At 42.1% G+C, this 24,073-nt stretch overlaps 2 protein-coding genes across 15 annotated transcripts in view; both read right to left on the reverse strand.

The window, feature by feature from the left end:
- Nucleotides 1–3,264: 3,264 nt before the first annotated feature.
- LOC108930798 (sterile alpha motif domain-containing protein 9-like) lies at nt 3,265–10,321 on the reverse strand. Its single transcript, XM_018746208.1, has 3 exons — nt 10,241–10,321; nt 9,776–9,923; nt 3,265–7,999 (listed from the first exon to the last, which is right to left on the reverse strand). Exons 2-3 carry the CDS (start codon nt 9,797–9,799, stop codon nt 3,482–3,484), a joined length of 4,542 nt encoding a protein of 1,513 aa, XP_018601724.1. The 5' UTR covers nt 9,800–9,923; nt 10,241–10,321; the 3' UTR covers nt 3,265–3,481.
- A 1,843-nt stretch (nt 10,322–12,164) lies between these two features.
- Nucleotides 12,165–24,073, reverse strand: part of LOC108930825 (CLIP-associating protein 1-B-like) — a 75,638-nt gene continuing 63,729 nt past the window's right edge. For all 14 annotated transcript variants that reach the window (XM_029251671.1, XM_029251667.1, XM_029251663.1 and 11 more), the window contains 9 exons: nt 23,745–23,888; nt 22,798–22,904; nt 20,046–20,193; nt 19,425–19,677; nt 17,391–17,581; nt 16,869–16,997; nt 16,298–16,504; nt 15,341–15,457; nt 12,165–14,105 (listed from right to left, as the gene is read on the reverse strand). In XM_029251671.1, coding sequence (XP_029107504.1) covers nt 14,019–14,105; nt 15,341–15,457; nt 16,298–16,504; nt 16,869–16,997; nt 17,391–17,581; nt 19,425–19,677; nt 20,046–20,193; nt 22,798–22,904; nt 23,745–23,888 — 1,383 coding nt within the window. In that variant the 3' untranslated portion in view covers nt 12,165–14,018. The remainder of the gene's footprint in view (nt 14,106–15,340; nt 15,458–16,297; nt 16,505–16,868; nt 16,998–17,390; nt 17,582–19,424; nt 19,678–20,045; nt 20,194–22,797; nt 22,905–23,744; nt 23,889–24,073) is intronic.

Raw genomic sequence — 24,073 nt, forward strand, 5'->3', positions numbered from 1 at the left:
TTATCATTCTTTAGTTTCTATTTTAAAATTTTTAAAAACCGACTGGCAAATGAGAACAAGAACCGAGAGATGCTGCGATGTACACAACGCTGGGACATCCTCTGACGGTCACTATTGCACATACGACCAAGTGTATTTTATATTTACATATGTTTTTTCTTTATTTTTTTAAAATTGATACAGTATTTTTTTCCGGTCATATGTACGGATGATTGTAAGTCGCATAGGTCGTAAGTAGGGGAGAGGCTGTAACACCATACATTATCTTTATAGGCGTACAAGCGTAGAGAGCTGCTTAATTAAACTGTGAATGTGATCAATGAAAACAATTCAACTTCAATCTTATTCCATTAAAATGATGCCAAGTTGAATAAAGCTATTAAAATGTACAGTTACAAAACTACAATTAGTTTGGATACCTCACTTTCTGGTCATGAAATACTGCTTACTTTGCGATATTTTTGGTCATTTCAAACGCTGGTAAGGGATTCCCCTGGAAATTTCTCCACAAAAATTGCATGTTAGCAGGGTTATGGTTATAGGTTATGGAATGTTTTTTTACCTCCTAGATGATGTATTCATGTACCAGTGCCGTTTAGAAGCCCTGTTGCACCCTCTACTGGAGACACAGACTAATCGGCTAAAAAAGCTCAGCTTTCTACTGCATTTCCTTGTGAACCCTAATCAGCCTACTCACCTGTTTCCCAAGTCCTGTTCCAGTCCAGAGTGCCTGTCTTGTCTGCACCCACCTTTTATGCTCCTGTCCAGGTCCAGCGTTCCAGTCTGGTATTCCATCGCACCGCCGTGTCCAAGTCTCACTCACGGATCGCCGGTTCACTTGTTGCCTTTGTGAGAGTCCACTCTGCGTCTCTTTATCCAGCGTTCATCGTTTCACCTCTGCACTATACTTCCCGAATTGCACAGTACCCATGGTCCTGTTTTTTCTTGGAGGACCAGGGAGTTGATTTCTTGGGGAAGACAGTGTTGAGAAAACTGTCTGACTATATACAGCATGCCATGTGGAGCCCTAAAGCAGATATGCCCTTGCAGATTCCTGCAGAGTATTTAGACTTACTCGATAAGTTTAATAAACACCAAGCTGCTGAACTCCCCCCTCAAAGGCCAAGGGATTGTGTAATTAACATCCTGCTGGGCATGGTGATCCCCAGGGGAAAAGTTTATCCCTTCTCTCTCCCAAACACAGCATTAGGCAATGGAGGCTTACACAGCATGTCTGAGGAACTAGAGTCAGGTATAATTTGCCCATTTACCTCTCCAGCATCTACTGCCTTTCACTTCATATAGAAGAAAGGTTGGGGCTTGTGGACATGTACTGACGATAGTGGGTTAAATTACAGTTAAGTATCCTCATCCCTTACTACATCCCTCCTTGAACAGGTCACAGGAGCCAAAATATTTACTGAACTGGACCTCAGGAACATGTACAATTTGGTCAGTTTTAGAGAGGAGGATGAGTGGAAGTCTTCTTTTAGCATGACCCTGGGGCATTATGAGTATCAGGTCATGCCTTTTGGCCTGGCAAATGCGCCCTCTGTATTCCAGGCTTTTGTTACGGTGGTATTCTCAGAGATGATTAATTGGTCTGTGTCAGTATATTTTATAGACAGTAGAGTAGAATGCGGTGGTTGACAGTGCAGAATGAATTAGCTGCGTTACTATCAAAACTATGAAAACTGCACATGTACCTATTTCTGATAATTGTAGAAAAAAAAGAAGTCAAAGTCAACTTCACTGTCATTCTGCCTATAGGTGAGCTATGCATACAGGAGAACAAAATCCAGTTTTTCTTTGGATCTGAATGCCACATAAAGCATACTGTGGCACGCAGTGCTCTGGGTTCAAATGGGGCAAAGAAGGACGCACAGGCAGCGTTCATTATGAACATTTATTGGAACACCAGCACACAAAGGAAAAAATGCTCTCGGTCCGAGGACCCCCTTTTCCTCAAGGACTTTCACCTCAAGCCAGCCTTCCCAGCCTGCTTAGCGTTCTACAGGCTTTCTCCCTTTCTTGAGGGGGCAAACACAGTCACCCCTGTATATTCCCCGTAAGTCCCCCGAGCAGTTGAACACTTTATTCAAATTTTCCCACAGTACAACTATTTACAATAGACCTGTTTTCCCACCCAAACTCACAGTAACATGGGTCGTTACAATACAGTGCAGTCTGTAAAAAAAAAAAAGATAAACACAACAGACGAGTGCAGAAACAAGACAAGACAGTGTAGTACACAGGCCAGAGTCTGCCAACAATACTACACACACACACACATTTTCAGAACCGCTTGTCCCATACGGGGTCACGGGGAACCGGAGCCTACCCGGGAACACAGGGGCGTAAGGCCAGAGGGGGAGGGAACACACCCAGGACGGGACGCCAGTCCGTCGCAAGGCACCCCAAGCGGGACTAGAACCCCAGACCCACCGGACAGCAGGACTGTGGTCCAACCCACTGCGCCACCGCACCCCCCCCAACAATACTAATGCCTCTAAATCATTAATCCCCAATAAGCAATAAAATAATAGGCTAATTTGTTACATATGTTCTATGAAAGTTTAATACCAAGTACAATATAACTTCCCATTTAGCTAATACTTTTTGCCAAAATGACTTATAATGCCAGGCTACCTATAAGCACATACCAATATATACAGCTGGGTAACTTTCACTGGAGTAATTGAGAGTAAGCACCTTATTCAGAAGTACTACTGCAACAGATCGGACTGAAACCTGCAACCTTTAAGTCCAAAGACAGTAGGACTAACCACTATGCTACCCATCACACTGGGACAAATATAGTGGAAATCACACACACACACACACACACACACACACACACACACACACACACACACACACACACACACACACACACCTGAAACCGCTTGTCCCAAACGGGGTTGCGGCAAGCTGGAGCCTAACCTGGCAACACAGGGCGTGGAACCAGGGAGGAAGGGACACACCCAGGACGGGACGCCAGTCTGTTGCAGGGCACCTCAAGCAGGACTTGAACCCTAGACCCACCAGAGAGCAGGACCCGGCCAAACCCACTGCACCACCACACCACCATGCCCCCCTCCAGTGGAAATGTACAGTTAAAATGTACTGTACCACTACACGTAAGGACAGATGCAAGACAAGATATCAGTGTAATAGAAAACAGTAAATAAAGTTTTAAATAAGAACACTGAAAAGACAGTTTTATGTACACTCTAAAACATGGCTTTATGCAGCTGCTTGGTCTTGAATGAAACAGCACAGGGTTGCTAAGTTTTACTCAGTTAAACATGATATATTGATGAATTTCCTAAACATTTTTGGCTTTAGCAAAGTTAAATAATGGGCTTCAATCCCTTGATGCAATTGAAAGGCCATATAATATCAGTCCTAGTCATGAACACTGGATTTTGTCTGCCATGATTTTAAAAAGTGACAACTGTTTATTAGCACTCTCAGACCTTCACTGAAACTGTATATCAAAAGCTAATGGTCCTTTCATAGTAAAGCCAATGAAGAATGAAACTCTGCTGTTACCCCTTCCGCCACGTATCTGACTTTTGTAATAGGGTTTGACTTCAATTTTGACACCTTGCTCGGTTTCTAACAGAATTGTGTCCTTCAGCACCTTTCCCTGTGCTCTGTAAAGGAGGTCTTGGACTTTTTCCTGCTTCCATATCGTTCCATTTCCCCACAAAGAGGTGATGGCTTCTTCTGAGTCAACACTGCTGACAACTTTGTTATGATGGATCAACTGGTTGTAGCCTTTCTTCTTACCCAGGTATAAATGGCTGATGGGCCATTTACTATGGCACACTGGTCCCATCTGGTCCCAGTAATCTCTTGACATTTGTGACGCATAACTTCCCAGCTGCTTAGAAAATTCTGGTACATCTGGGCTGCACTTCTGTGATGGCCATAACAGAGCAATGGCAATGAAGTGCAAAGCCAGGCTCTCTCTGGGCAAAATTGGATCCTTAAGAATCCCACAGAGTTCACGTAGAAGGGTTTGAAATGAAGGAAGGACATCTGAGTCTGGCTTGATGCAATGAAGAGCAACAATGGCATAGATAAAATTGACTCTGTCTTTCACAGGCTTTTTCTCAGATTGTGAATTTGACAGAATGAATTTGTATGTTCTGACAATTTCTTCCACGTTTTCACCCGAGATATTTTCAGAAATGCATTTCAGTAGTCCAGAATGAGTGTCAGCTTGCATGCTCTCCAAAAACTTTCTTTTTTTGTGAATCTGAAAGCTCATGGACTCCTTCGGCAGTGAGGAAACATCGAATTTACAAAATAACTCAACGTAAAAATGAAAGCATCTGCGGAGTTCTTCTTGGGTGCTTTGCCCTCGACAATCTGACAGGGACAACTTTGGTCCTAGATTGACAAAAAAGCAGTCAAGGAAATCAAACTGCTTTTTCATGTTACACCGTAAGTTGCAGAGCAGGTCACTGAATTCATGCAGGATATCATAATAAGGTGCATGCACCGTGTCTTTCTTTGATATGTCCTGGATTTTCATTTTTCCTGACAGAAACATCTTCATAATGTCATGACGAACAGGGTCCCCAGCACTGAAAATGGGAGTTCTTTTCAGAACTTCCAAAATCATCACTCCAACTTGGATTTCTCCAAGGTATCCAGCAGTGTTGAAAGGGCTGTTACCTCTCTTGATTTGATATAGGGATACCTCCTTTTTGGCAGTCTCCTGGGTTTCCTTGAAAGCATCTGTAGCGGAACCGGCCATTTTCAGATATTCCTTCAGCATTTCTGGTGTGATGGGATTATTTGCACTTGCTAAGGCAGATTTCAGCTCGTGCTTGATCACTTGTGCCGCTGTGTCAAAAATGTATGAGTTTCCCTGAGAAAGATCTTTAGCTTTTTTAGCCCAGTCCTTAGCCAGTTTAAAGTCTTTCTTCTTAATATAATGATATCTAGCAAGCAACTGACACATGATGGCATCTTTGTCAAGCCGTTTGACTGCATTATGCAACACGGTTTCTTCTGCCCCTGATCTTTCCTTTATAATAGCCTCTATCAGAGGAGAGAACTTATTCTGCTCCCCACGTACACAGCGTCTTTTCACTAACATTCTGTGGATATACTTCATGAGTTCATCTTTCCCCTGTACACACACAAAGAACTTGTCATTGCTCAACAGAAGGTTTGTCAGCTCAGCTCTGGAAACATTGTAAGAGGTTGTAAGTTCCTCTAAACAGTATTCTGCCATCATAGGATGGATGGTCTTCACAGCATCATATATGACTTTGGCTTTCACAGTACAACGAGTCACAAGAGTGGAGAACTTTCCAAATTCATCCTCTACATTGTGGGATGCATAGTATGGCTTTGTTTCCAATTCAAGAAATTCTTCACACAGAGACACAGAGAGTGATGAATTCTCGCAGTAGACATTCAAAAGAAAAATGGCAGAAATTAGCTGAGCATGCTTGCGATCAATATCAAAGCGCTTCAGTGTATTTCGAGCAACACCTTGGATGTATTCTGGTAAGAAATTTTTCTTCATTATCATAAAACCATAGAATGTCTCAGCATTCTTGTAGGTCTTCTCAATTTCCTCTAACTTCTTTTCAAACTGCTTCTGCTCTGTTTCTGAAAGTTTATTCCCAATGAAGACAATGTTTTTCGACAGTGCACTGTGCTCTACTAACTCTGCCCGCATGCAGTTGAGTAGTATTACTTGTGGGCTTTTCGAACAAAGGTCCTTCTTGGCCAACTCGTTGTCAATGTGCCATTGGAGATCAAATACAGAATCCATCTCATCAAAACCATCTACCATCAGGAGCACCGGAAGTGGAATGGATTGTTCTGCCACCTCACATGTCAATAGTTGTACCACCTGGGAGGCAACACTGGATTTATCAAAAGATCCCTCCTTTAAAACAGCACAACGGTATTTTTCCTTCAGTGACCACAGGACATGCATTGCCAGGGTTGTGCCACCACAACCTGGGAGATGTAACACATGAAGGGATACACAACCTTGCCTTAAAGTAAGTAATTCTGGAATGACAGTTTTTTTAATGGATTTATATCCATCCCTCTTGATGAATGGCATAGATCCTGGTTGCTCAGAAAAATAGAAGTTCCACCAAGACACTTTCCCTCCTTTGTAAAAAGTTTCTTCTAAACACCGCTTGTCCTCACTGCCACCTTCACATTGGTTCACACAAAGAATGCTAAGAGTGTCCAAACAGTCTTCTTGCTTTTTTTTTAAAAGGACTTTGCTTCCCCCACTACAAGGCAAGAATCTATTGGATCTGCAGTTGTCTGACCAGAGACTAAGGACGGTGCCATTAATTTCGGCAAGACTAAGTTCATAGATGGACCTTGATGAGATGTCAACTCGGTAGCGGGTGTCAATAAGGTCTTTCCAACTGGTGAACACTGTTTCATTCTCACAGAGACAAAGGATTTGCTGTGTACCTCTGAGTTCTTGCCAGAATATGCTGAATGTCTCCAACATGGGATCCATCATGTCAGTAACACTGGATAATAGCAAAAAGACAACTAGAAATCTTTTCTGTGGCAGCACGTCCTTCCGGCACAGAAAGGAAATCACATCTCGAACGGATGCTGCTTTTTCTGTTAACCAGGTATCCAGATCTGAGGGTGCCTGTGTTGTCTTACATCCATTACAGAAAACCCAGCTGGTGTTTTTCATTAGTTTCAGCTTGGCAGCGATGTCTTCTACTGGTCCAACAATTTTGTACTCCTCTGGAAGGTGAATGTTTACCCTCCGTTGTTCATCAAAATACTTAAAAAGCCCATTTTCTGAAGACTCCGAGTCAAAGTCTAGCACAACTGTTGGGTTTAACTCAGTAATAAATTCCAGTGATTCAAGTTGCACCTCATGGGATTTATTAGTCACCAGAATATATCTCTCAAAGCGTGACTTATCCAAGGATTGTGACCCACCTGTTATCATTTCACCGAGCCTGGAGCCCTGTACACTCCTTTTAACATCAGTCAGGTGTTTTCTCTCTTCTGTTTCCCTTGATTCAGCCAGTTTTCTGATATTGGCAACAAATCTGTTGAATTCTTCCAAGGGCTTACTGTGACTGGTTGGTGCTAGAAGGTTTCTGCTGCTGGAACCATCACGGATTAAGAAAAGCTTTCTCTTCTGCTCCTCTTTGTCACCATCTTGAATTTTACTCTTCTTTTTGCATTTCCTCCTATCTACACTGAATACATAATAGATGTTTGTTTGACATATAGTGTGAGCTGGCACAATGTCAACTTCAATTACACACTTCTCTGATGATGTCATGTTGGGGTTGAGGACAGCCACAAAACGAGGTGGCTTAATACATTTTTTGGCTTCCTCAAAATGTTTGTACTCAAAGGAACCCTCTATGGCGTGGTGTAATTCTTTAACAAAACCTTCCCTGTCATCGACAGTAACCCCTAAAATTTGCCCATGGATGAAGTCTGGCGTGTCACCCACCCCAAAGTGAATAGTGCCATTGGTGCGGCTGTTCATACAGGCTGCAGCAAACTTAATAACTTCCTTTGTAAACTTTGACATTTTACCTTCATGACTTGACTCTCCGGTGTTAATATATGCTTTGAACTCATGACAGGGCTCTGTAAGGTTTGACGGACCTGTTTCTGTGACATCCAAGATGCTATCTGCCTTGTATCTATAGGCATCGTGGAATCGATTAAATGGATAGGGCTTACATAGTCTTGGGTGGCTGCCTGCCTGATTTTTCTTAGATTTTGCAAGTTCATCCCTTCTCTTGAGGATCAGCTTTGCTGGTCCTAGTGTGATATGTAAGCTCTGCAAGTCAGATTTCTCAAGTAAAAGCAGACTAGCTCCACAGATGTCCTGCTCATAAAATGTATTCACAACTTTCAGGTCCACAAGGTTCTCCTTAAGAAGCCATTGTCTGACATGATCTCTAGTCCAGGCTTTAATGTCTTCAGGTAGCTCTCCTTCACTTTCTGCAGACTGAGGGAAAAAAAATCAAGTAAATCTTTAGGAAATGTGACTATGAAAACATTTGCAACATTAAAAATTTAAAGAGAATTGGGTTGATGGGTTTGTGTTTCATGCAAAAAGTGTGTGATATAAAACTGTGGTCTAACAGCCTTGAAAAACTGGAGCAGATGACACCAGTGAAACAACCAGTTTGCATGTGATGTTTGTTATGGTAGGCACAAAACACCAGGAATATTTCCACTGAATGGTATTTGTGCTGTGAAGAAAGGATTACATTTCATTAAACTTGATTTGCAACACACTTTTTCAATAGGTTACAAATGGCAAAGGCAGACATTTTAGAAGCTAACAACTGTCAGATTTAAAAATGTATATTATTATTATTATTATTATTATTTTTATTATTAACAATAATAACAATTTGCAGCAATAATAATTTGCTCCAGTATTCTAGTGATATTTAGGAAAATTGGTTTGGGGTTTTCGAATGGGCTGGGAACGCATTATTATTTTTCACGCTTAAAATAATAGATTCATTTCCTAACTCAAGGGATGTCTATAATTGTAAAATGTAAATCAGTGTAAGTATGTTAACACTGTAAATAACTTTGGCAAAAGAATGTAAGATAAATAAAAGGAAATGTATGGTACCTGGATGCAAAGTTTTTCACACACCGAAATTAGGGACATTTATACGATTAGACTTTTGTGACAGTGAATTACGGATAAAAGTGACCTTGGAATGATAAACAAAAAGAGGTATGACCAGCACTCTGGTCACATTTGCGTGAAATGTTCAGCCAGCATACCTGTAATGTTTTAATAAAAGACTTACTCTGGCCACATTGAACAATAACCTCACCGAGTATCAAACTGTAACAAATTTTCAATAAGGTTATGATATTTACTAAAAGTGGGGCTGTAAGTAGTGTAACTACTACAGGCTATTCTGTCTATTCCATGTCTCTGTTCTCTAGTTCAAGACTAGTTAAATCTAAAAAAAAAAAATACTACTTAAAAAAATTAGTTCAATCTAGTTTCAATCCTGCATGTTGTAGAGAAATTCCTGTTTACGTGTGCTCCGTTGCATAAAAATCCATAAATGATTGAACTGAAATAAATAGGTCCGTGAATTCCAAAAATTTCATTTAAGATGCCCTAATAAATGCAGAATCTTCAATAATTTATTCAATAAAAGCTCTTTACATCACATTCATTCAACTAGTGAAACATAAGTGGTGAAATAGAAAATTTTTAATTAAACCTCTGCACAAGGTGTTGATGGCAGCAGCTGGTTTTTGCCCAGAGAAATATTACTTTGCTTCTTTTATCATATACTGGAAAAATGTGAAACTGAAAGTGAACTTAAACTCTTGAGATATTGAACTATGAATCCATTTCCTGCAAAAAAAACCAATGTGCTGTCAAAGCTGTCAGATATAAGATTGGAGAACACAAAAAACGAGCAGAACCACGAATGGTGCAGTCACACCCTGCGCGTTTCTGACCTACACATCACAGGAGGAAGAGTTGCACGACAGGGAGGGAAGACTGAATTCCGCGTAGAGGCGGAAGTGTTCATTACATCCTCTTTTATTGTCTTTGAAAAGGTGCTATTTTTGTTACAGCCAAACAGCTGAAAAATGAGAGCTTGTCTCTCTCTATATTGAGTCTGTCTTCAGGATTGAGCGCTGTGTCAGGATACACTGCGTTGTACGGTAAAAGTGATAGGTCAGCTAATTCATAATTCACGCCATATGTATTTCAAGATAAATATAGGCCTACCTGTTCCGCAGGCAACTGGGCCATTATGTAAAGGAGGTGAGTGTGGCGTCGCTGCCCTCAGCACCAGGCGATCACACCTGGTCACCTTGTCTCTTAGGGTTCGGCTCCAGCCACCGCTGCCGATCAAACAGCAAGTTCACAAAGGAGGCTAGAGAGAAAAAAAAGCGTTAGTAACAATCTTTCTGTACTGTGTTATAGGAAACCAAAGCACTTGAAGTTGAAGTTGATATAAAACTGTTGTCGTGCAGTCGAGTACAACCTGTGTCTATATATAATATGGACAAGAACCAGATACTACTGGAAAATTGTTCATTTTTAATGTATACATAATACATGTATTAATCGTGTGTGTGTGTGTGTGTGTGTGTGTGTGTGTGTGTGTGTGTGTGTTATCACTGAGGTGAAATTTTTCGTGGTGACTCTGATCGCCAGAGTTTCTGCGCTTCAGCACGAAGTTCAACTCACCAGTGCGGACGGTGACGACCGCCTCCTGCTTCCGAAACACAGTATTTTTAGTTAATAACTTCGAATCATCGAGGAGTGTCCATTTTCCAGAAGCCGTGAAGAAGGAGCTTCCAGAAGATGTGGCTGAGGCGATGCGCGCCGCCCGGACTACAGGGTGTGTGTGAGACGCGCTCGCGCTCGACGCCGTGTTAATGCGGGGAACCCGGCGCGCGACGGTTCTCGCAGACAAACCGTGAGCAGGAAGCGCGCCCGTCGCGCGCTGCTCCGCGCTTTCCTTTCGGTTTCGTTTATTGGTAAGACAAAACTCAGCCTTTTTTTCACCAGATTACTGAAATCAAAACGTATAGACTAGAGTTTGTGAACCCTTTAGAGTTTTCTCTATTTCTCAGATCCTCTTGTCTTCCCCAATAAAAAAAAATGAAGTATAATGTTTGTGCCTCAGCTGCATAATTGGGTTCTAAATCTAGTTTTGCGACTTGTGTGTGAAAATCCGATAATATTTTAGGTCATATCTATACACAAATGAAGAAAATTCACCTGAACCTATCTCCTGTAGCACCACCAGTGAGGGCACTACAGTATTACCTTCCTCAAATTCTCTCACAGGTGACAGAATAGAAGCAAGTACAGCTGTTATGATAATAAAAATACAAACATGAGCATTAAAGGACAAAGAGTATGCTCAGTTTAGTTACAATATCGTTTTAATGGCCAAATGCCATCGTTGCCCTTTCAGTAGACTTACAGTCAACTATAAAAACACTGATTTTATTAGGCAGGAATTACACAGAAGGTTGCTTATAAAAAAGTCATAGGTTTCAAATGAAAGCACAAAGAAATGACACTTGACTGGCATGAAGCAATCAGTAGGTAACCTAAAACATCCTATGAGATCAAGTGAGTCACATGTGGTGCCTCCATTCAGCCAACATGCCCTACAGTGCTGCTTGAAGGTTTGTGAACCCTACAGGGATGGTCATTATTCTTGTAAAACAAATTTAAAGTAAACTTAAAATTAAACTTACAAAATGAGTAAATGATTATGATTTACAAACCTAATTATACTTACCGATTTGGTTTAACCAATGCAACTTGGGCTTCACTTACTTTTACATCTGCACTACTTCTGTTTTTCTACTACGTGCAGGATTCCCTCTAAACCAGCATATGGAATTGGTCGTTACACATCTATAACGTCAGATGAAAAATACCGGTTCTCATTAAATAACGATTCTGTGGTAAAAACTAAGGGACACCAGGGATTCATGTACAGATGCCCCCCTACTTACGATGGTTTGACTTACGATTTTTCGAAGTTACGATGGCGATACGCATTTGGTAGAATCCGTACTTCAAATTTCAATCTGTTCCCGCGCTTGCGATATGCAGTACGATACTCTCTCTCGATGCCGGGTGATTGCAGCAAACCGCAGCATCCACTCAACCATGCTCGCAGTCTCTGTAGCGATCAGGCCAACGAGTTTAAACAACCAATACTGTGTTGAAAGCATTTTTTTTTATTTTGTGTTTTTGCATCCCATCACTGACATTTTTTTAGCAGTTGCTTTACTACAAAGCGACTTCCAATGAACTCCATGTAGTGTTATTAGCCCACACACCTTATTCACTGTGGTGCCTTACACTGCTAGATAGACTACTTACAATGGGTCACTCATCCAGTGGAACACACATGCTCTCTGTCACTCACACACTATGGGTGAACCTGAACAGCATGTCTTTGGACTGTGGGAGGAAACCAGAGCACCCGGAGGAATGTGTACAAAACACCCATGTGTGTCTCCTGCTTAAGTTCGCCCAGCTGTAGGCTATGGTAAGTGTTCTGAGTACGCTTAAGGTAGGCTAGGCTATGATTTTCAGTAGGTGCGGTACTGTATTCTTTTTCGACTTACGATTTTTCCACTTACAATGGGTTTATCGGAACGTAACCCCATCATTAGTCGAGGAGCATCTGTACTTTCAAGCAACACTGTGAGTGTCACACCACATCTCACACGGACATGGTCGCTCAAGGTCAGCAGTCACATTTTGGGGGTTTACACCCAACTAGGTCATGTGGAACTTTTTGTATGATTGCATGTTCAGTTCATACTGTATGTACAAGCTAAAGGGACTTTAACAAGTGGATCAGAACCAGTCACAGCACAGAGGGGCATGTTTGGCCAATACGTGCAGAATATTTGTTAACATGCAAAACAAAAGAGGTCTAAGAACTTTTTTCAGTCTACAATTTTGAAGCAGCAACTGGAAGTAATGTACAAAATACTCAGTGGTGCATGGAGTGGAAGTAGTTATGGAATTACAAACATGAGATTTTCCTTCATTTTCACAACCTTAGGCCAACTGAATAGAGCAGGCTTCACATTTTGAGAACACAAGGCTACAGTGATTCCATGTAACAGTCCACAAGGTGAACACAGTACTTTAAAAAATAAAGTAAGGCCCGGTAGTGTCTTCAAAAGCATACCTGTGGCATTTGTAGTAAGGAGATCCATGAGGATCATTATGGGCAAATTAGTTTCAATGCAGCAGGAATGCAGACTATTCAGAAGAGGAGAAAGAACTCTTTTTAGGGTTGTTCATCAAAAGGAAATGGGGGAAAAAGTGTTAAGTTTTTATACAGTGTTTTGACTAACAGGATCTATAACCAGGTTGAATCATCACTGATCCTGTGACAGGCTGACTTCTTCAAGGGCACAGTGAACTCTATTAATTAATTTCAAGTACTAATTACAGTACTTGCACAACTGTTTTAAATCAAATGGCATTGTCATTTGGATAAAATACGGCCTTCGTTTTGCTAAGGTCACAGACTTCTCAGTTAAAGATTGTCAGGAAATTTTTAGATCAATTAAAAACTCATTCAGCAGTGCTGCTATTTTGTTATAAAAATTATATACTTAATTACCTATATTATTACTTATTTAGACAACAGAATAGTTTAAAGACACCATGGTGCAATTTGCCAGGAATCCAAATCTGATGATAGTTCAGATAACTTAAGAAAATGTGTTGTAAATGAAATAAGTACTACTATAATAAGGAAAAATATAGGCAACAAAAATCAAGTACATATTTTTAAGTTATTTGATGCGATGAGCCACTGGTTGATGGGTTATGGTGTGGTTCTAGATACTGGCTCACAAACACATATTAAGTGTACAATTTTAATGGCTTATTTTTGGTTTTTCGGTGTCCAATTTAACATCTCACTGCTTAGTTAAGTCGCAGCCTGGAAAATGATAATTTTCTATAATTAATGTGAAATATTAAACTTCTTGAAGGTCCAAAAAAACATGCTGCTGGGAGCACAGTATTTACCCAAGACAAGCCTGTTTTTAGGGTAATCATAAAACAGATAAAATAACCCTTGAGGTTCATAGCCTAGGGTTACACATTACACTTAAAATTTGCCCTTATTTATTTCATTTTCAAATATCTGCAATCTGTTTTTGGTTAAACTACATTAAAATACATAATAAACAAGGTGACAGCATAGACTGCTACCGCTTCCATATTTCAGTGCCGTTCAAAGTAATTACCACCATTTGAAACATCTTTACATTCAACATTCTGCAGCAGAGAGAAATAAAACCTAAACAGCCAGGAGTACATTGCTTAAAGGCAAACATAATAAATAAAAAAAGGCTACAAGATGTAAAATCCCCTCCGGAGAAGCAAGGGGGGTGACGTTGGTTCGGCCAGGAAACGGCGACGCATGGCTCTGTAGCCACATGGATGGACTTTATCTGCTGTTGGGTTAGCTGTGTGTGGACACATCTGAGGAGCTGCTGCTGTTGCTGTTGGTGGTCTGGGCCCTCTTGATGTACAGGTTCAGTAGCTTCATCTGCAGGTGGAATCAGAACAAATATTATATCAGGCAGAAGAAAAGGCCACTGTTCATCTCTGGCTCAGCACCCAGTGACAAGGGCTGTGTTGAGCCAGTGGGAATGCTTCTTTGATCACTATACTTGGTAGGTTGTATCCCAAGCATACAAAACTGGAAGGTTTCAAAAGCACAATATTCAAATCACTTCAATCTTCCCAATGTTCTGTTTTTGGTGCTGCACATGCAGTGAAAAAGCTGTGACAGGAAATCATTTACAGACCATCCACAAAACAACGGAAACAGCGAACAGTAGCCGAAAAATATTTTCATTTTATATATAAATATTTTATTATGTATAAATTAAATAAATATTATTTATTTTAAAAAATAATTATTGGAAAAGTTTAGAAAAAAATTTAAAAAGAAAAATATGCATTAAAAACTATTTTTTTGAAAATGAAAACACGCAAAAATATAAATGTACCTACATACATACCTGTGTGTGTGCAAAAAAATTGGCAAAATGCACCTTCTGAAGAGCTCTGCATCTACATCTATCAGAGCTTACATTATATGTACAAGACTCATGCCATGTGTCCCTCTCAAAGTGCGCAAAGCAGGCTTTTGTTTGCATGTGTTCTGCAACACTTGTCGTCCATTGTTTTTTTTTTTTTTTTTTTTTTTAATTGTTTTTTTGACTTGCAATGTTTTTTTCTCAGGAACATTAAAATGATTGAATGTTTACTTTTTCATATAATGAAACACTGTGTATATGTATATGTATGTATGCCTATACACGTATGTGTGTATGTATGTGTATATACACACTCTCTAATGCATACAGTATAGTATACGAGATACAAAATGTCAGGAACAACGGATTTAAAGAGAAACAAACACCGCCTCCCCGATACAGTCCATTGGACCAAGGATGGAACATCATTTCGGTTAACAAGGAACTACAAACTTATCACTGCAACTATAGCAACATGGTACAACGCACTACATAAGATGCTACATAACGTGAACGGGAGCCCACACTGAGGTGTGTTTGGGAATGGATTCCACGATGCACAACATCTCTGTGTATCACTAAGCACAAAACGAGACACTCAAACCCCTGTCCACACTGTAGCACCACATCTGCTCTGGGTATAGACTCTGAAAATTGAGACCTGGAAGTCATCTTATTCCGTGCCTACGAGCGACATGCATCACAGACCGACCACAGGACCTGAGACTTGTAACAGTACCTTGCTGCCTGTCAGCTGAGCCAGGTGGGGCTTCAGCTCTTCACCAATGACTGAGTAGATGGCTACTAGGCAGAAGACGCTGGCCTTGCGCACACTGCTCTCCGTGTTGTCATAGCCCTGCAGACAAAGGGACACTCAACCACAGCTCAAGAGCCAGCACACACACACGTGAACATTCTCACGAGTCTCTGTATCCAAATCTCTTTCTGTTGATGTAATGCACTCTTTGTATTTTTCCGTGAGATGTATGTCCCTTTGGGAAAAAGCACCTGCTACATGAATAAATGCAAATATAAATGTAAATGCTTTGGTCCCGCCCACTTTGTTCACGCTGTCATCATTGCATGGAGGCACGCAGATACCCACAGGCCTCCTTGTCTCCAACAGAAACTGTAATATGCAGCAAGCGGAGTTGCAGGCATCTTCCTCCTGTTCACGAAATCAGGCACAGCCTTGCGCTCTCCGCTACTTCTGTGACAACGTGAGTTTTGAGCAAAAGCCATTTGAGCAAATACGATTAGTACCGTAGAAGTGAAGCTCCATACAGGGCCTCGGCTTTCTTTGCTGTCTGACACGAGGTGTCCATTAGAAACGAACAGGGTTCTTGGGAAGAGGTACATGTCCCATTAGGATAGCTCACTGGTATGTCAAACTAGCACAGTAGTCCGGACTGGTGATCAAAGTGTCATACTGCGTTTCCTATACTCAGACAGACTGCGTCAGCCCCAATATAAGACGCTCTGAGAACTTTCTCAGAAGTGCTCTGGTCCCACCCCTGCAACTGCTCGTAGCAAAGCCTTTGTTCAAGTCTACACCTATGTGTCTTTGGGAGTTCTAGAGTCATACCCAAACAACATGATTTGGCACTTTACACACAGATTTACAGTTACACACTTCAAACCCACCCACCCCAGCTCTACTCTGGCATGCTTCTGGGTGTAAGGCGAGGCAACACACCTGCAGGAGCCCGGGGATGATGTCAGGCAGCAGCTGGTGCAGCGACTCTTTGGCGATGCGCTCGATAACTTTCGTCTGCATTTTGATCGCAGCCAGGTTTATGGGGTAGTCAGCTGTCTGCACGATTGGGCACAGCACCTTGATGCACTGCTCTGGGTGGATGGAGCCAGCCAGGGTGGACGCTGCCTCCTCTGCTGCCCGCACCACCTGTACGGAAGAGAATGGAGCACTGTTCACCACACCCAGTCCCCCAAAAATACACACACGTGTGCCTGACACAGTCTCATACAGCTATGAAGCTGCCGTCATGCTTTAGCCAAAAAGACATAAATGCATTATAAATGGCAACCGTAAAAATGGTATTTTTTGCGCCAAGCAGACCAGGATCAGGGAGTCATCAGTCGCGAGGCAACAAACTCTTCGCAACTGATACTTTGTTCAGTCCTCTGTGTCACTGTATGAGGAGAGCACTTTATAAAAATTATTACAACACCATAACAATTTAACATCATACTGAGAAGGGTGTGGCAAAGTCCAGCATAGTCTGTGCAGAACTTTGTTTGGCACCCACCTCCTTGTGAGAGTCTTTATGGGCTTCCAGGGTTTTCATGATTGTGAGCTCTGCATAGTTCTTAAAACGGGCTGGCTGGTTCCGCAGGATCTCCTTCAGCACACGTAATGCCAGGGCCCGGATGGTGTGCTGCATGGGAGACGCAGCAGGAGGAGGCGTCATAATAACTACTGGCACACTAATGGCTCACCAGGCCACACAAGTTCTGTAGCTCCCAGAAACATCACAAAGTGGTGAGGTCGCTATATTCCTCCTATACATTAGTTAAATGGAAAGCCAGTTAAAGTAAAAGTCAGAGATTTGTAGACTTGAGCAGTATGTCCAACAGGTGCTAGTCAGAAGTTCAGAGTAACTTTAGACTGACATGCTGTGTAGTGCGTGAGTGTACATGTGGTGTATGAATACAAGCATGAGGCTGTTTTACCTTTCATGACAACCAGGGTGTGTCTCTGTGAGTCAGTATGTTTATCTCTGTGTAAATGCATGAGTCAGGAGCCATGTGCACTTGGAAGGTAGCCTCACGTCTTTGTCTCCAAGTGTCTCTAGCAACAGCAGCAGGACAGTCTTGAAGTGTTCGTCCCAGACGCGCAGGCGGTCCTCCCGTGTGATCTTCAGCAGTTCGAACAGCGCCGCCTTGCGCTCCTCCACACGCTCGTTGTGGTTAGACAGCTCTTTCAGAAGCTCGGCCACGAGGTCTGAGTGGTCCAGAGGGACTTTGGGACAGCAGATGAAGAAAGGAGTCACCAAAGCGGCAAATACACAGGGATCACCACGCCGATCTTTACAATACTGTCATGGTCATTCTCTAGAAGGCTGCGGGAGTCGGCAAAGCATTTCTGCTTCTCTGCTAGAAAGCCATGTTCTCGTGACCTTTCACAAAAAATGCAACTACACCATCCACGACATCAGAGCTCCATACTTCATATTACAAAAGTCCATTATCCTTAGCCTGAGTAACTGATTACTACGTGTAACTTCACATTGTTGCTGAAGTTCAGCTTATTTTGACTATTTATTGTACAAAGTAACAGAGCAGTAGTTTATGAATTTATAAAACATAAAAAAAATTTGTATATCTTAATTAATTATTCTCTATTAATGTTAATGGGAAACATAAAAGACCGTTAATGGAAGACCAAGTACCAAGAACAGTTACAACTGTACAACATGAGGTTTGTAGTGCAATACAGCCTTCATACTAGAACGGGATTTTTGATTTTCTCTGGAGTTGTCGTGCGTTAGTTTATTTGTCATCTACTGAAGTCTAGAGGACAGGCAAGTACATATTTGTTCAGAAAGAAATAGTTTCACTCAGAACTGCTGAAGCTCTCTCTACATTTAAGAAGGGTCTCAAAACTCATTTCTTTCAAACTCACTTCTTCCCTGATATCGATAAACGTAAATGTCTGTTAAATAATTTTCCGATTAGAAATTGTTGAATAATGGGTAAACCTTTATGCAGCTACTCGTGTGATGGATGCTGGTTCATATGATGGAATGTGACATATTAACTGTACCCTAGAATCACGTGTCTGTATCCAAGTCTCTCCCTCTGTTGATGTAACAAACTCATTGTATTTTTCTCTGAGATATACGTCGCTTTGGAGAAAAGTGTCTGTTAAATGAATACATGTCAATGTAAATGAAAATATGACAAAGCTTCAAGGGGTCTCTGACAGCAATGAAGTTTAGGCTTCATTAGAAATTGCGTGGAAAAAGACGGCAGTGTGGGCTAGGCCACCACCTCCAATAGGTAGGAGGAAAGACATGAGGTGACACATAGGATGAAGGAATGGCATGTCTTTACTGGGAGCAAAACCTTTGGGATATGACATCTTGTTTTCCCCACAGTCCTGAAGGTGGCCTGCAGGGAACAGCAGGCAGGGCTTTGACCATCTGAGCCTCAATGTTAACTGCCTGTACTGATGGCTCTCAACAGACTTGGTGTCAGGACAGTTCTATCTTAAAACACTTGTACCTTACTCCTCCTTGGACTGTTAAAGTATTTTATGTAGGTCACATTGCCCCTGACTGTAGATGCAAAACCCAGAAGGTCACTAGGTCCACACTGGATTATGAATATTCCTCTGATATTTAAAAGCTTAAGGACTATACGAACACAAGTATCAGTGTCCAAAGTCTATCAGTCTGTACTGCTGATTTTGCACACGTCACACTGTGAAATACACCCTGACAGATTCAGGAATGGTACTATGCCAAGGGTTAAGCACAAGAGGAAAAACCAGGTGCTGTAAAGGTCTGCCTTAACACAAATAATTGGGACCGTGCCTTGTTAGATGACACAATGCTCCCAAAGTCAGCAGATTGATGCTGCTTCTCCATGCGTTTATACACAGCGTTCTTGTTTATTTTCAAAGACACGGGAAGTCTCAGTTGCAGGTTGTATAAGCTCATGTGACCATTCTAGAATTTTTGCATCCATGGTAACATACAAAAAGACAAAGACAGCACCACACCATAGAAAGTGCAAGTAGGTAGAATGTAAGACAGTGTAGAGGTGAGGTGTGAAGGTCAACAGGCTGACGGCAGCCTCACCATCACGGAAGTGCTCAGCGTCATCATCAAACACTGTTTCCTTCGGGACACTCTTGTCATAAGCACTGATGGTGTCAGTATAGCAGTAGGGACTGTATTCCCGGCCACGGAAACCAGAGAAGGAACGTGGTTGAGGGGTATTGAGCAGTGAGGTCTTGTTGTCCAGGGCTGTGCGGCCACCCTCCATCATGTCTGCACCCAGTCGGGGGTCAGACCCTTGGGGCAGCATGCCTATCCCACCTTCCCGTCCGGCCTGGTGGGAAAGAACGCACAACTCTCACAGACCTACCACAGTAATTCCAGTATTAATACTCCTATTACCATCATAAATACCACTGAATAAGAGCTACTGAATTAATACCATTAGTGCACCAGCTGTTAATCCAGTGATGAAATTTCCCACATGCTGCACGGTTGCAATTTTTTTATAAAATACGCACATTGCAATACCGTCACGTTGTATATTCTATGTTATGTATTGAGTTACATTCCAGAAAATATTATGAATGAAACCGGTTCTCTCAGCCAACGTTCTCCAAGAAAGTATCAGGTAGTATTTCCAGAGAGTTACTCAATACAACTCAGTTGCGAGCCCTTCATGCCATGGACGAGGTGACTCACAGTGTCATTCTTTTTGCCTTCGTGCCTCATTGGTTCATTCAGGTCCTCCTGGCTGCGGTAGCTGAAGCTCTGGATGGCCTGGGAGACACCATGCAGCGAGCTGTAGATCTCATCTGAGTTCAGGTTCTCTGTGTCGTACTCCATAACACTGCCAATGAGATGACAGGAAGAAGGACTTCATGAGCGACTCTTTCATCCACCTAGCACCGGCTCGCACACACACCCACACACAGACCACAGACTCCAGAGTCCCACAGTGAAAATGAGTTGGTGGTGATGGCACATTTAACATCTGGTGTCACCAAGATGGAAGACTTGAAGGAACACAGGGAATATCTTTTTCCACAAGGCTCTGAAATGAGCATCGGGTACTTGCAATGTGAAGAAAGACCCAGGAGAGAGCATGCACTACTATTCCAGAACAAGGAGCTACAGTTACTCAGCTGAAACATCCAGTTGCGTGAATAGGCACATTTATTCATTTAGCAGACGCTTTTCTCCAAAGAGACGTACAACTCAGTGAAATGAACAGTGGATTACATCAACAGGCGGTGAGACGGAGGCGGGCACAGAGTTGTAACTGCATTGGATGAAAAGCATCAGCCAAGCACTGAACGAATAATTCTCTACCTCATGGACGCAAACTGAACACATAGTGTATTGTGTAACATATCGATTAACAAAAAAGAACCAAAACTCAAAAGCAACGAGCAAATGGACATCCACAAGAAACAGCGCCAAAGGGATACTGCACCATAATATGTATTTTGCATGTGTTTATATTTGCCGTAATATCGAAAAGTGAAAGCGTTGAGGAGGTTCTCCTCGTCGAGATGAGGATGAAGCGCAGGGGCACAACCTGACAACTCACACAGCAAGTGACATACGAAAGCAACATCAGAGACGCCGCTGTGCACACCTCGACAAGTTCACCAATCCACATGTGCACAAGCAAAACAAAGCGAAGCTCAATCGCCCGTTTGGATGAACAGCAAAAGCAAGAAGGTGTCACAGTATTCTGCTGCAATCTCCTTAACGTCATATTTGGAATTCGGCAGAAAACACTCCCAGCAAATAAAGTTTCAGGACCCTTGAGGCTTAATACTTCTAAGGCTTTTAAATGCGATTCAAAATGATTTGTAACTAGAAAAAAGAAATGTGAAGTAGGTTAAAAAAAAAAAAAAAAAAAAAAGAATAACAATAATACAGATAATAATATAGTATAATAATAATAATTTGATAATTTTAAAAATCTTGATTTATAAAAAATAAAAACAATTAATTTATTTTTCATTTATTGTTGTGTATTAATGTTAATGGGATTCATTAACAAACACAGAAACAGAGCTTAGCTCAAGCTGGATGACCAAGCTGTAAAAAAAACAGGGCTGTATCAGTACTGCGTTATCCAGCCCATGTGGTAAAGTGATAAAAGCACTCAAGACGTCGGGGTAACAATATTGAGAAATTGCTTCAACCTGCTCACTTCATCAATCAGGTCGTGTGGCTGATGAGGACATGGGCTAAAAAACTGTGCTAGTTCAAGTCCGACTTGCCATTACTGCTGTCGTCCCCTTAAACAAAGTAAATGCCATGAATTGCTCCAGTAAGATACCCAGCTGTACAAATGGATGGGTTAATAAAGTCAGTCACTTTGGACAAACCTGCGAAATCAAGAAAAACAACAGGAATTATCGGACACTGTTTATACTGTCTTTAAAACCTTTAGCAGATGCACGGTGGCCCAAATGCTGCTGCCGGTTCATGTCATGACTTCAGCTGCCCCTCCCTCATACTGTGACACCCCCCTGCTGGAGGCATGTTACCTGGGGGAGTACGCACGACGGAAGCCCTTGAGGGAGGGGGCAGCAGGTACTGAGTGGGGTAGAGGGGGAGGGGGGTGCTTGAACGGCCTGTCAGCGCCCCAGGCCCACAGCCGACTGTATCCACAGAACGGCCGGGAGGGATCGGACAGGCAGGAGAGAACGGGGAAGATTGGGGACATAAGAAAGACACAGATACACAAACAGGGAAGACAGCAGAAAAGACAAAGAAAATCTACGCGGTCTGAGCAGCAGAAAACGTGCATGAGCTACCTGCACAGCTGGATTGTTAGGGAAGCCATCAACCGAGATGAAACGCTCGGTGAACGTTACTCTTGTATGCCAGAATTGAGGAAGAGTTCATAGTTTCAACAGTTTAAATGTCTAAATACATTTAAATTGTTTTTATTTTGGTTTAAAAGCTCAAATCAAAATGTGAGTGACTTTTAAAACAAGGCTTTTCATGCTGAATGCCATTTATATTTTTTAAGTGAGAAACATTGGATCAATGGGGGGACATCAGGTTCCCTAAAGCACCAAGTTCCCTTGTGTTTTCATCTCCTCGGCACTCCAACAGACTGAGCATCCTCTGTTTCGAGGTTTCCTTCATCGACTTATAGACATTCAAAGCCAGCGCATTTTAAAAATTATTTCGGGTGAAACAGCGAAAGAATTTGAACATCAGTCCACTGGGGAGAAAAGATGCTCTATTAGTCTACTGCCTATAGAGTACTGAAAAACCCTTGAGGGAAACAATCATAGTCAATGGGGAACCTAACCGTAATGTCTTTCAAATATCATTTACATATATGCAATTATGATAACATTACACTAATTTTGATTAATACTCTCTCACACAGACTAAGTTCTATAGCTGATAACACTGTGTTGCCCACATGACAGGCAGGTGCAGCAGTGCAAAGCAATACCTGGGTGACAGTCCCCCATGGCAGCAGCTGGTCGGGGAAGTGAGGGGGCTGCTGCGGCTGCTGGGTTGCCGGGGAGGGGTGCGGGTGATGGTGTTGCTCGGAGATACCTGTGGGACACAAGAGACAGACTCAGGCAGCTGAAATGCAAACTACCACACTCATCTACATGTTTATAGTCAGTGATCAGAACAACTGTGGAATTACGAGAACGCCGAACACTCACAGGGAAAACACTGCAGCAATTTCTGATGAGGCATAGGTGATACAGAATCAGTCACGTTGAAATCACTTACAATCATCCATACTACATTTACCTGATGTTGTTCTCCAAAGTGACTTACAATATTAAGGTTTTTACAAGTATTTACCCATTTATATAGCAAGATAATTTTACTAGAGCAATTTAAGGTAAGGCCCTTGCTCAAGGGTACTATACCTGGAGGTGGGAATCAAACCTACAACATTTGGGTCCAAAGGTAGCAGTGCTAACCACTACACTACCAGCTACCCTACCAAATTTAATAAAAGGCAATAGCTGCTGTCTCACAGCACCTGGGTGGTGGGAGAGAAACATGGGTTCGATCCCTACTCAGTCTGTGTGGAATCTGCATGTCCTTCCTCTGTATATTTTTTTCTCCAGGTGCTCTGGTTTCCTCCCACAGTCCAAAGACATGCTGTTCACCCACAGTGTGTTCCACTGATGTATGGATGAGTGACCCAGTGTAAGTAGCGTATCTAGCAGTGTAAGTCACCACGGTGAATAAGGTGTATGGGCTGATAACACTACATAGAGTTCACTGGAAGTCACTTTGGAGAAAAACGTAAATAAATGTAATACTAATATTATGAAGAAATCCACAGGACACAAAGACTGAAACAGAACTGTTACTCATGCCCTTCCACTCAGGCCACAAGCTAAAATCGTTCCAAGATGAGGAAGCAGATACCATGCCAACATTGCTGGAATTCTTCAGGTGGTTGTGAAGGAGCTTGGTGGCCCCATCCTGGAATGTTTTGGGCAGTGCCCCCAGCAGCATGGTAAACTCTGGAGTATTGAGCTCGAAGAGCGCAATAAGAACCAGCTGGGCAGCCTGCAGAATGACAGTTAAGGAGTGCAGTCAATACAGCGGTAGGGGCTCCCATGAGACAGAGCAACCTCACTAAAGGGAGTCCAGACTGCAGATCCAAGATACACAGTACAACACAATTAACTGAATGAATAAGTGTTAAGGAAATGTAAGACTAGACGCAGTTGTTTGACAGGACTGGTATCTAC

The sequence above is a fragment of the Scleropages formosus genome, chromosome 5, assembly GCF_900964775.1.
Source record: "Scleropages formosus chromosome 5, fSclFor1.1, whole genome shotgun sequence".
NCBI classification, from domain to species: domain Eukaryota; kingdom Metazoa; phylum Chordata; class Actinopteri; order Osteoglossiformes; family Osteoglossidae; genus Scleropages; species Scleropages formosus.